General features: G+C 45.5%; 2 protein-coding genes across 3 annotated transcripts in view; both read right to left on the bottom strand.

The window, feature by feature from the left end:
* The window catches only part of disc1 (DISC1 scaffold protein), a 51,580-nt gene extending 46,248 nt beyond the window's left edge, over positions 1 to 5,332 (bottom strand). The window contains exons 1-2 of one of the 2 annotated variants that reach the window (XM_076018977.1): positions 4,978 to 5,332; positions 518 to 1,389 (exon numbers count right to left, since the gene is read on the bottom strand). In XM_076018977.1, the coding sequence (XP_075875092.1) occupies positions 518 to 1,389; positions 4,978 to 5,038 (933 nt within the window). In that variant the 5' untranslated portion in view covers positions 5,039 to 5,332. Of the gene's footprint in view, positions 1 to 517; positions 1,390 to 3,424; positions 3,558 to 4,977 lie in introns of those variants that run through there. The other variant, XM_076018978.1, reaches the window with a different exon arrangement.
* A 2,881-nt stretch (positions 5,333 to 8,213) lies between these two features.
* Positions 8,214 to 13,177, bottom strand: tsnax (translin-associated factor X). Its single transcript, XM_076018976.1, has 6 exons — positions 12,748 to 13,177; positions 12,352 to 12,399; positions 12,148 to 12,262; positions 11,864 to 11,994; positions 9,177 to 9,298; positions 8,214 to 8,793 (listed from the first exon to the last, which is right to left on the bottom strand). The coding sequence occupies exons 1-6, from the start codon at positions 12,761 to 12,763 to the stop codon at positions 8,416 to 8,418; spliced, it is 810 nt and encodes a 269-aa protein (XP_075875091.1). The 5' UTR covers positions 12,764 to 13,177; the 3' UTR covers positions 8,214 to 8,415.
* Positions 13,178 to 13,408: the final 231 nt, after the last annotated feature.

Genomic DNA, 13,408 nt, shown 5'->3' with positions numbered 1-13,408 from the left:
ATAGTACTAAATTATAAACTGTGATGCCAGATGATTTTTTTTTTTTTTTAATTTAAATTTAATTTATTTCCCATAACCATAGTAATGTAGTAAAAGAGCTCATGGAAAGTGTGTGTAAAAACTCTCACTAAAGCCCGTGGAAAGCCAGTGGAAAGCCAGTAGCATTTAAGCTAAAACTTTAGCAACAATAGCAAGGTGTTTGATCACTTCCTGTATTTATCATGTCTTCCTTTGATATGTTTAGTAGCAGCTTGGAGCAGTTACATCTTTCTTTAGCCAGTCTGAAAACACCCACTTGAGACAAGCAAGATTTCAGAAGTGACATTTTTGTGACTTTAGCACTTTGCAAGGTTAGCCAAACCTAGCTAAATGCCTCAAATTTCATAGTAACTGAGACTGAGATAAATCTAACTCCTCTTACTCTGAAACTATTATTACTATTACCATTATTGAACTATTTGATGGTGACAGCGTCTCTGCATCTCATATCACAGACGAGGCATTCCCTTCTACCCACCTTAGCATGAATACGGTTGTTTTGGAGGCAGTCTTGCAGAACAACCTCATACTTCTTCACCAGGCTGTCCCAGCCCAGATCGGAGGCAGGCGTGGCACTCTCGTAGCCAGAGGTGACCGAGGAGGCGGAGGCGTTGTCAGAGTCCACAGACAGCGAGGAGGTGAGCTCTATGTCGAGGGAGTCCAGGTCAGGCAGGTCCGACCGAACCTTCCTACTGTCCCAAAGACACTCCTGCCAGAATCTCCCGTTTGGCCTTGGTTCCTCGCTGTCTGCACGGCAGCCTTCAGACTGGACCGGGGTTGATTCACCCTCAACAGAAGATTTAGTCTGAGGCAAATGATGTGCTTTGTGCGACTGGTATAGTGGTTCTGATTCCTGGGATGATGTTACAGTGGTCGCTCCTGATCTGTGGCTCATGTTGAGGGACTGTTGGATGAAGCTAAAGCTGGAGCTGAAGGTGTCCTGTGTTGAGGACTTGGGGTTCGGGCTCAAGCTGATGTCGCTGCGAGCCAATGACTTTGGCCCTCTGTGGCTGGATGTGGCACGAGCGATACCACCGTGCACAGGTGAGAGAGGACGGTTGCCAGAGCTACGTTTATCAGGCTGTTGCTGATTCATGAGTGACAGTTTGGCAGCAGGTGTTCGACTTATCCTCTGAGAGCCGCTCGCCTCCGGGATGTCGGCATGGCGTTCGTTTTTTTTGTTCCTGTTGGTCCTCCCTGCTTCGTCCTCTTCTTCCTCCTCCTCCTCCTCCTCCTCCTCCTGCCCATGGCTGGTGATCTGCAGTCTGGACTGCTCTCCCCTCATGTACCCCGGTCTCCTGTGGAGCCTCTTACGACCGGAGCTCCCAGCCGTCCCTGATGCCCGGCCACCTGTCGACACAGAGATTAGCCATTAAGCTACACGACGCGGTTGCAGGGAAGATAAAGGATGAGCTGGCAGAGATTAACAGCGACCATCGAGGAGTACATCGGGAAAATGTGACGCCAAGTGTGCCAATTGGACCGAGAACGCGAAGCATCATGCCCTCAGTCCAAATGGCCCCCCCACACCCCACCGGCACCCCCCACCGCCAAGTTGCCTTTAAGCTAGCACAGCTAACAGCCTGAAAACAACTGCAGCAGCTGTGAGACATTTCCCAGAGTTCTGTTCCAGCTGTTGGGAAATACCAAAGCCAAACAGTCACTCTGAGCCAAGACACACCTCCTAGACACACACACACACACACAAACGCACACATGCACATGGTTTTTCCTGAAGCTGCACTGGATTTGTCTGAATGTTTGGGAATGCAACGTTGACAACATGTGCAAGAGGCTGTCAGGCTTTGCCGTAGGTAGCGCTAAAAAGCATACCGGCACTGCTGAGGTAGATGGACCTGATTAAGAAAAACTGTTGGGGCACGCATTCAAGACAATCTGCGAGTTCTGTCTCTGTTGTCTCGGTCTGACAAGCGGAATAAAGGCAATATTACTGTATTGTCCGACTACAAATGGATAAACATAAACTTGCAGTTTATATAGATTTTACGGAGGAACATTTATTTACAGATTGAACTGATTACTCTATGATCCTGTGCAGAAAGGTGAAATCACTGGGAGTTACAAAATAAGCAATGTTTGGAAATGTGGATTTAATGCTTCCATGATAGTGATGACAATGAACGACAACGTGCGTATGTCGCAGCGCTGCAGACACCTGCTGCAGTTTCACGTGATGAACGCGCACGTCATGCGGAGGATTCAGAGCAGACAAGCAGGAATCAACAGGCTCTTTGTGTCCAGCTGCGCTCCCCTTTCTCTCTCTCTCTCTCTCTCTCTCTCTCTCTCTCTCTCTCTCTGTCTCTCTCTCTCTCTCTCTCCCCTGCCTCTCTATGTTCTCTTCCCACACACACATGCACACACACTGATACATGGACCTTTGTAGTATAACAGTGGACGCATTCACCATGTCACTGTCCATTTTTAGAGAAACTGGGTTTGGGATATAATGAAGGTTGAAACACATCTGGATTGTTTGTCAACGGCGTTCATCGTATTGTGCAGCGGATCATTTCTAACACTTTGTTCAACACACAGATTCTGTATCCGTGGCTCGGTTTTTTAAAACAGGAATTTCGGCCGAGCAACAAAAACAGAGCGTGACCGATTCACAGCAGCTTCCTGCCCAATCACCCCATGACCTCCAGTGATGTCACTCCTCAGCCATCCCATGTGACGGGGACAGGAAGAGGGGAACACACACCGCTCCCGCTCAAGCAAGAGCCGGGATGTCAGCCAGGCGGGACGGTGGCCCCCTTCAGGTCCCTTTAGAGGAGCGCTGCCTTCAGGGACCGTAACACTTAAGCTCGGGTTACGTGCGGCTTCCATTAGCGCTCCCTGGCAGACGTGGCCACTGTTCCGTTACCAATTTGAGAAACCCAACTCGGTCCGCCGGGGCAGCGGCCGCCATCTGGCGTGTTGGAGCTGCGGCGGAGCGGAGGAGACGACCAGGGAGTCACTGAGCTCTCTTAAAAAAGGAAGTGTGGGGGGGGGGGGGGGGGGACTTGTTGATCGAAAGTGTTACTGTATCCTGGCCCCGCTTAAATTGCACAAAGAGTTGTCTTCCCCATAAAGGGGAAGGAAATGCCTGTGGGTTTAAGTGTGTGTGTGTGTGTGTGTTTGTGTTTGTGTGTGTGTGTGTGGCATTAGAGGGCATCCACGTCTCAGCTGAAGCCCATCAGAGGGATGTCGTTTGCCGTCTCCAGCTGAGTGCTCTGCTAAAAAAAAAAAAGAAAAAAAAGAGTCTTTTCTGCTCAGCAGAGACAGCAACTGAGGCAAAGCAGATTTGAGAACGTCTCCGCCACAACAGCAAGTTCCCCGCCGTTGCCTGTCGGTTTCGTTGAAGGAGGAGGGCCTGATTATTTACCTTGGGAGATTAAAGGGGCCCTCCTCGCCGGAGCCCCTTGGTTTGAGCGCTCCGTCCCACCGGCCGCTGGAAGCAAGCGGAGGAATGCGGAAGATCTCCGACGAAAAAGATGTTTGAGGAACAAGCGCAGCAGCCCAGATCTCTCTCTCACACACACACACACACACACACACACACACACACACACACACACATCAGCAGATCTGCATGTCAGCAGCCTCTCGAGAGGCGTCACAGATGTGCAACACTCCTTGTTACTTGTGACTGACAACAGTAAGAAAAAATGGGAAGTGAGAATCAATCAATTTATCTAGCTAGCTAACTAGCGAGCTAGCTCTCTGTCTGTCTGTCTGTCCGTCTGCCTGCCTGTCCATCTGCCTGTCTGCTGAGGGCCACGAGAGAACACACCACTTCCTGCAAGCTCACATGAGGCCCGTAAACCATCAGATTGTGGTCGATCTCAGTTGCGCCAACACATATATACGGCCGTGGGTTCGATGACGGTGACAAAATGGAACGCACACCATAAAACCTAGAATACCATTAAGGTCTCGCATGCTGCTGCTTTCTCTAGAAACGAATGCCAAAACCCAGTTGACCTGGATAAGTAATTAGTAATTACTAGGTCGCAGTCCTGGAAATCTCTAATCATGGGAAGACGTATGACAGCAGTGGCCGGACTTGTTAGAACAAACCAGTTTGACCGGTTACAGCTGTTCGACCAATGTTATTCATTTGTTCTTTGAAAGCATCTCAGCTAATTTGCTCAAGGTCATTCAGTGAGCTCGTTGAGGTTTCTTCCAAGTCTGTCGAGCATCAGATTTAAACAGCCTGCTGTTTCTCGGTTCACTTCTTACTTTCTGGGGCAGCAATGGCTCAAGTCTCCAATATCCTCTGCTGTCCAGTCAGATGTAGGTCAGGAGGAATAGAGGAAGTGGACATGAAACCGCTCCGTATATTAGAAAATGAAGATCAGGATGAATCATCTGACACTCGCATACAATAAAAAATAAAAAAAAATGGCATGTGAGCAGTTTTGAATTAGTGACAGACTTGAAAGAGAAACATCAAGATATGTAGAACTAACAAGAGACTCCACATTTGCACCCTTAACCTGTAAGAAGTATTATTTATGGCGCATGCGAACCAGACAAGCAAACGTCTCACACTCTGCCGACTAGGCAAGCAAGGGAATAAAGAAATCCAGGGAGTGCCACAGTTAAGTCTTCACAACAATTCATTTGCAGCTTGGATTTGATTCCTCCATTGTGAGGGGCCTGATGCTGAAGAGGAGGACCCTCACACACACAGAGAGAGAGAGAGAACCAGCCTCGCAGTGCAAACACAGCTGGTTGGCTTCATGTACTTTCAGGAGCTGCATTTCGGTTTTTTTTTTTTAACTCACAGGCACCACATTCCAAAAACAGCCCAGACAGAGATCAATATAGAGATAAACGAATAGACGTAAAAAATCAGCAACCCTCCTGCGCTTCCACGCAGGGGAGATGATGTGTTCACAGGTCGACCAAAACAGCGAACAAAAGATTGTTTACCTTCGCAGCGGTGAGGCAGAGGTTTGGTGTGACATTCAAGTCCCATCAGTCCGGCAAACATCTTGTCGCTCCGCAGCAACTTGTTGGCGGCCGCGAGTTGAGAAGCGTTCACGGACTCACATCGACCATGTTTGGGGAGTAAACTGAGGCAGCCGGCAGCACTGATCTCATTTCCGCTGAGGGGGGAAAACAGTGGTCCCGCTTCTTTCTTTTCGTATTTTTCGGTCTCGCTTCCTCCCCTAAACCGGCGTCTATATCAGTCCATGAGATCTATTTCCTGACACGTTTTTCCGTTTTTCAAGCTCTCGCGTTTCTTCTATGCGGCAAAAAAAAAAAAAACAAGTGGCCGCGTTTGCGCACCAACGGGCGCAAACGCCGAGGATGGTCTTCAACGTCTTAAACACCCCCGGGAAGACAAAAAGCAAAATCTTGAGATCTGCAAAACAGTTGAGGGGGAAAAAAAGAGTCGTTCTGTTGAGGGAATAGCCGAGATCGAAGCCTGACTGGCCGCCTTGACACTCAGCGGGTCCGTTATTCGCTGCGCCCTCGCGTCGTCGTGCGTCGCGCCGAGGAGCTTCCTACGTGTTCAGGAATTTGACTCCAGACTCTTCAGACCGCCTAAAAAAAAAAAAAAAAAGCAGAAGGAGGCAGCGTGAGATTCCAGCAGCCGACACATCAGCGGCTTTTCTCTGTGGATGCATGTGCGAATCATCTGTTGGAGCTGCAGAAGGAGGAGGAGGAGGAGGAGACCGAGTATGTTATGCCTGCCTCCTCCAGCTGTGGTCAGGGGGATTTTTTACTGTATAAAAAAAACAAACAGTGTGTTGTTATTTTTTAAATTTTTTTTTTTTATAGTATCTGTTTTGAATTGACCACTGTTTACGACGGTGGAACTGACCATTATTGACTATATTATGATGGGGGGTGGGGGGGCTCTAAATGTATTTGTTATGTTGTGTTAAAGCTGTGTGATTTTATCTGAAAGAAAGTCTGGTATATACTTAACAATCCATTTACTATATTGTGTATTAAAGTTTTTTTTTTTTTTTTTTTTACAAGGGAATCGCGATCATGGTCTTCATGGTCAAGAAATTAGGGAGGGAAAAGAATATGGTGTAAGTTGTTTAGGACATTAAAACGGATTCTGTTTCAGAACAAAGTCTTAGATAGGTTTAAAAAGCTTTAAAAGAAATGTACATTAAGTTACACTAACAGTTATTACAGTTCAATTGAAACAAAATCAGGAAAGATTGAAGTTTTCCAATACAGTGCCACTGATTGCGATTTACAGAAAAAAAAAAAAAAACATTTTGTTGATTTTCTAGTAGCTGTAGAATATGTGCTTACATGTTGACACATGCATATTTTTTTTTGTGCCATCTCACTTTTAGTTAAAATTTAGGTGCGAAGATGTGTGTAATTTCTTACACAGAGTTAGGCACACCCTGCCTTATAGACACAGAGGGGTTCTTGTGTTTGTGCAGTGAGGGGCTGAATGAGGAGGGACCCCACATAGAGTCTTTTCAGCCTTCTCCCAATGCTCTTTTCACTGAGCCTGACTGGCTGATGGACAAGTCCCAGTGATGAAGAGCCGCTTCAGTCTATATAGAGGCCTGTGCGACAGAAGGGATGAGATCCATCGTCACGGCGAGATCAGTGCAGAATTAAGATTAAGTCATGACTCACGAAACAACTTCCTAATGCCTCATAATGACCCCTGGCACTTTCCACGAGAGGTTGTTCTGCATGCAGGTGTCCTTGCATCACCTTACAGTACTTCTCTAATGATGATGATGATAATAATAATAATAATAATAATAATAATAATAATAATAAGAAGAAGAAGAAGAAGAAGAAGAAGAACAACAACAACAACAACAACAACAACAACAACAACAACAACAACAACAACAACAATCCCCTTCTTTCATTTTCATAGCGATATAAATTGGGTACAAAATTATTCAGAGGTATATAAACATTTATAAATGATAATATTACTATGTGGCAAGTGGTAAAACTCATAACATATGGTTCATTTGTCCCCAAAAAATTGAGGCGTGCACTCTCTGCTTTGACCAGTAGATGCCAGGCTTAAGCCAGGTTACGATTGGAGCTTGTTTATTTTCACACAACCAAATTAGCACTCGAATAAATCACATCTAGGAGACTGAAGAAGTTGAGAAACGTTGTTTATTTTATGAGAAGTAATATTTGCACGTCTGTTAAACCCCAGTGCAAGATGTACAGACCCTTGATGATCCGATCGCCAAATAGGCTTATCTAATATAAATATTATTTTTGAACAGTACTATTCTTTAAAGAAAATTAAAAAAAAAAGACCCGAGGTACTCACAACAAAAGTGGGAAATTTGAAAGACATACATTTATATCCATGTATAAACAGAGTAAATTCTGTCTCTGTTCTTCCAGGAAAAAAAAAAACACAAAAAAATACAGTACCAAGTACAGTCTTATTAATTCCAGTGGTAAAGTTATGATCTGCTGATGAATGTGTGCTAAAATATCAAGAAAACGAAGTCAGTCAAAAGTCAAAAAATAAAGTGAGGGGTTTTGTGTAGTTCATCGTATCATTCACCAGATGGCAGACCTGATCTACATTTGCGCTTCCTGACAATGGAACTGCAGGGTAACCAACCTGGTTTGTGAATAAATGCAACAAAAAAGAAACTGCGAATGAGGAGACCAGAGAGGTCATAGTGACGCCCCCGGGGCCAATCAAGGGGCAGGTGAACAACAACAGCTGCTTCTCTTGGTGTTTCAACACAACTTTGTCTTGTTGCTCCTGTTCATGACAGGATACTGTATCTCCAAAACTGGGAAGCACGTCTTCAAATGTTCCATTTGCGAGTGCAGCTCACTTACTTGGACGCCATCAGGTGACGATGTCAGTTGCTTACCTCAGTGTAACAAATGCCATGTTTACGGCTGGAAGAGCGAGGTGTGTGTGTGTGTGTGTGTGTGTGTGTGTGTGTGTGTGTGTGTGTGTGTGTGCACATGCACTGCCAGGACAAACCAGGAATGGGTAGGGTCACATGTCGTCACCCCCCCCACCCCACCCCTCTGCACAGTGTCTGCACACGGTGAGTGCAGGCAGCCAGCGGTTCAACCTTAGATTATCTTGGAGTGATAGCGAGGGGGCGGGGGGGCAGAGAGGCAAGGAATAAAATAAACACACACTTTCAAAGCGGCCTCAAGACTGAAGAACCGCAGCGTATTTGGCACACACAACTTTTATTCATGCAAAAACAAGTGAAGTCATCAGATCTCTATCGAAGGACAAACAAACTTCAGCTGCTACGAGGCAAGCGTATCAACACGGGGACAAATCCGACGACCATAAAAAACCTTGATTAAACCGGGCCGACGAGCGCGACGAACAAAAAAACCCCGTCGACACCTTCCGGGGAGGCGGGCTTAGACTAATCCTTCCTCCGGGTCGATGAGTGCGGTCCGGCTGGAGAACACGTCGGCCAGCATGTGCTTGGGGATCTCGGAGCCGCGGACGCGCAGGGTGTAGCAGGCGTCCTCCACCTTGGCCAGGCTCTGCCGCAGCGTGTGCAGCTTCTTGGACACCTCGTACGGGCCCGTGTTGCCGATGTAGGAGAAGCCGTCGTGGATCTGCCGCAGGAACTGGCTCAGCTGGAAGGGCGTGTCGATGTCGCCGTTGCCCACGCTGCTGATGCACATCCTCATGAGCTCCCCCGTCAGGTCGGCCACGCCCAGCAGGTAGTCGGCGGGCGTGACGTGGAAGGTGAGGACCTGGGCCCCGACTGGCAGGGCTTCGGTCGATTCCTGCGGAAACACACACACATTGGAGGTTTCACGGAGCAACACACATACAACTCAAATAGGAACGTGACATGACGATGTATAACGTATCAAACGTCATGTGTTGGGATATCAATTGCGCTCATCCTTTTGCTAAACTGGGTTTACCAAAGCCTGGCTAAATGGATGTTGCTAGTACTTGATCTCATACACTTTGGTGAGCTGATAAAATGAGCCGTTTTAGATATTTCAAACTCTGATCCGTCAAACCTCCATACCCCATATTTCAAACGTTCATATCTTTGGAAGGCTACTCTGCATATTATGCTGCAGATGCAGATCGTGGCCACAATTACATAACTAAGAGGGAAATTAACCACGTTAGCACTGCTGGTTAGCACATTTACCTTGACGTCCCCTCTGTCCGCTCGCATGAAAACCAGCCTGGCGTTGATCTCCTCCAGGCTGATGAGGCTGCGGTGGCGGATGTAGTGCAGGAACGACACGGCCTCCACATACTCCTGGATCCCTGTTTAGTGGGGTAACAGTGACAGTGAACTACAACAATGCCGCGGGAAGCCAGTCCCAATATTTCACTGCCTCTGCTTTCAAATCTAAGCAGGCAAACAAAATAGCAGCTGCCGCAGCTTTTGCATTTTTAAGCCAGGCGCGTAGAATGTTGTGTAAACAGCGCACTTAAATCACTCATACAAATCATTATTCAAATAACGCCTGTTTCCTGTGGCTCTCTCCTGCTGCAACAACACTTTTTGTTTTTTCGGAGCCGGCTGAGATGACCCTCTCATTTGTTTTCTGCCCTTGTGTAAACAACAATCAAATAATGACAGGACGGAAGGCTTTGTGTCCCGAGTTTACTTTTGGGACTTCAAAGGGCCCGTATCTCCACGAGGCCCTCGGCACCGTGCTGCAGGGGAGCCAGGCAGGAGAAACAAGGTTCATCCCAGACAAAGGCGGAATCACTTTCGCCATCACAAGCAAAGCTGCACCACCCAGAGCCACTAAACTGTGTCCAAAACAGTGAGTGAATGGTTAAAAAGGGGTGACGGGGGGGACAAGGAGGCAGAAAATCTAACAAACAAACATCAAATGTGCTGATGACAATCTAACCAAAAACAGCATTCAGCTGCTGATCATAGTCGTGCACGCTGTATTTTTTTTTCACTGCAGCCTCCATGTGCTATTTTTAGCGCAGTGCTGCTAACTCATCAGGCTATCAGGGCTGCACCCGTGTGCACTGGGAGCTTGGATTTTTAACTGTGTGTTGAAGGTTTAAGTTAAAACTCTCTTGCTTTGCTGTGATAACATGTGTTGTTGTACTATACGTGCATATTTGTGCAACACTAATAATAAATATTTAGATTTGCATGAAGAGCAGGTCCACTTCGAAAGAGGCGGTCGTATTGGGTCACCATGTGTCGACATTAATGCAGTGCATGGTGCTTGGCGATTGGTATCAGAAAGATGGGAGATTAAACAGATTCTACTTCATCTTACACACTCCTGTGTATTTTTTATAAAGGCCAAAACTTCTCCAGTTTTGGCCTTTATTTCTTTTAATTTCTCTAAATCGTATTTCATGTTAAGATACAATTAGGAAAGCACTTCACAGCTCAAAAGGTTGTGTACTTTTCACATTTGGAAGTGGCATGTACTGAGTTTTTTTTTCCCCATTACTTAACATAGTCACCCTGCACGCCCCTGGACTTCTACCAGTAAAAGCACAGCCTGGACACTGGCTTAGGGGGGGAGAGAGCGCGACACAGTGGAAGTGGGACAGGATATCACATGAAAAGGTTATACGGGCTTTAAGGAAGGCAGGCGGAGTTCAGTTCCTGAGGGTGCAGCCAGAATCTGCTCGTATTATTTACTGTAAAGCAGCCAAGTGGGGAAATGTAATTCAATCATAAGAACAAAAAAAAGGAAAGAAAAAGAACTGGATATGATCTAACCTGTGACTCAGGGTGCATCCAAACAGAAATCAGAGAACTGGAACTCGAGTTGGAAAAGTTGAGTAATTGCAGGACCGTCCACAACGCTATCGTTTGGCCGGTGTGTATTTGTGGGTGAGCCCTGGGAAATGCCCCAACTGTGGCTGGATGTTTGGACTGTCCATAGCCCCAGGCTGGGTCAAACTGAGCAGCTTATCAAAGAGCAGCTCTGCCCTGCTATCAGCCGGCAATTATGCTCACATTTAGCCCACAATATCTAGAATGGCCCTTATGTAAAAACCGCCAGGCCATTACACATGCCTGGAGACTTGACGTCCAGCCCAGATATATCAGGAGAGCCCATGCAGCAGCAGCAGAGCCCAGTCTCAATCTAATAAAGCAGATAAAAATGGGGGAGAAGGGGGGAAAAAAAAGAAAAAATGAAGAAGAAGCGGCTAATTGGTGGAGACTGCCACTGGTCACGTCGCTGAGGACGCAGCGGTGATTTCTGACTGACCACAATCTAAAAATGACTTCCCCGGCTGCTAGATAACAGCTCACACTCGCTGCCAGAAAGGCTTTTTTTCCCCTTCAAAACAACTCCATAGACATTTTGGCTGCTCTGAAAAGAGCCGACGGTGATACGGGAGGGATAACAACTTTATCAGAGGGCGTGTCCATCGCACCCAGGCCGCCATCAAGGTCAGGCTCTCACACTATCAGCGGCTTCATAATAAATCTGTGGCAAAGTAACACAACGGGGCTTTGGCGTTTGGTTTTCATGAGCTTAACTGGAATAAGAGCTATACACAGTTCATTCAGAAATTATTTTTTTTACACTTTTTGTTTTTCGTTATGTTGCAGCCTGATGTTACATTTGTTTAACACCTCCTCTCCCCCATTATCGACATTCAATACCTCGTAATGACAAAGTGAGAGTAGAATTTGATTTAGTAAATAACTGAATTTCTCAAAAAGGAAAAACTGAAACATCACGTCGACACAGGTACTTTAGTTGAAGCACCTTTGGCAACAATTGCGGCCTTTACAAACCCTCTCAAGCTCAGTCAGAGTGGACAGGGAACATGGCTTTTATTTGTTTATTTTAATCTGTTGTTAAAAAAAGAAAGAAGCTGAACACTTGCCTGCTGTGAAAGCTCTGTGAAACTGATACAGGTCCTCTCCTCTGAGCTCCTCTGCAATTTGGCCAATTTTCTGCCTGACTCCGTCCAGCTTCGTCCCGGCTTCACTGAGAATGGCATCCGAGTCCTGCACACTGTCAAACAAGACACAAAACCATGTGTTAATGCTGTCAATGTGTGCCAACCCAAACTACTGTCTTCTAAAGAAAAAAATAATTTCTAATGTCAAACATTCTAAAGTCATTATCTTAAGCTAAAGAATAAGGAACATTTAAAATTGTCTGTACCTGGTCACTCTGTGTAATAGAAAAATTGTCCTTTTGCTCTCGATGGTGACGTCTCGACTGATTTTAACAAGCCGTTCATATTTGTCATGTTTGGTATCAAGCTCCTGCTGGAACACTGCAAAGACATGAAACTGTAGCTGACTGGAAGATGAAAAATCCATGTGTGGAATAATGATGGCGATGAAACGCAGGAGATGCACCTACCCCTGAAAGATGAGATGATGGGAGAAGATTGATTGCTACCTGCATCACCTAGCACAGGAGAGAAAAGGTCAGGTGAGACTGAGCGGAGTATGAATTGTCTGCGTTTATTATATTAAGCCCTTACAACGAGGCATTCCAATCATGAGCTAAAGTTTAAATTGCGTGACTTTATGTTCCTACATCTGATTACCAGCAGTTCAATAACTGAATCCTACCAATGAATTGTTGCATTAGATAGTGGTATAACATTATCACTGTAATATGGACAAAAACAGTAGTATTGCGGACCGAAACTCTTGTGCAGCGTGCTACCGCTAATGTTCTCCACATTAGCGCCATAATGCAATCCAATTCCCCGTGCAGTAAACAGCAGCAAGTCTCACAAGCTAAACTTACCTTCCTGTTTATCCATATCGTCAATGTTTTCTTTTAATATCTAATAAAATAAAAATAAAAATAGATTCCTCGCCTTAGCTAGGTGTATTTGAAAGCTTAGCAGCTACTGGTGTTTGCGCTGCCGACCAAATGTAAACAAGACTCCACCGGAAAATAACGGGTACATCTCGCAAAACACTTTGCTAAATAAATAATGCTGGGGGACAAGATCAGCAAAAATACAGTGAGGGGATCATTAAAAAAAAAAAAAAAAAAATCCTTCAGAGCTACAGACGGGATAACTTGTTTTTAGTAACAGGCGTTCTTCTGGTCCTCTTGTCTTGCATAGCAGGAAGTGAGATGCATTATGGGGGTTGTAGTTAAATATCAGAATGTTCGAGCGCTTCATTTTTCCTGTGGTATTTAGGTTTGGGTTTTGTTTTTGTTTTTTCATTAAAAATGGAAGGAGAAAAAAATAGAACAACAATCCCTTAACTGTTGTATGCATTTCCTCGTGTAAAGCAACCAAATGTATGTTTGTTTGTTTTGTTTTGTTTTGGTTTTTTTTTGCTTTTTTTGTAATTACAAGGGTGAATGATACATATACTTACCTTGTGGGTAAATAGGTAGTAATTAACTGTTTTATAATTAAATTATTACATTTAGTCTTTTGGGAAAGTCA

This window comes from Nelusetta ayraudi, unplaced genomic scaffold (assembly GCF_046127955.1).
Source record: "Nelusetta ayraudi isolate G7.1 ecotype Tasmania unplaced genomic scaffold, CSIRO-AGI_Nayr_v1 ptg000008l, whole genome shotgun sequence".
Taxonomy (NCBI): domain Eukaryota; kingdom Metazoa; phylum Chordata; class Actinopteri; order Tetraodontiformes; family Monacanthidae; genus Nelusetta; species Nelusetta ayraudi.
This window is presented reverse-complemented; position numbering and strand designations above follow the sequence as displayed.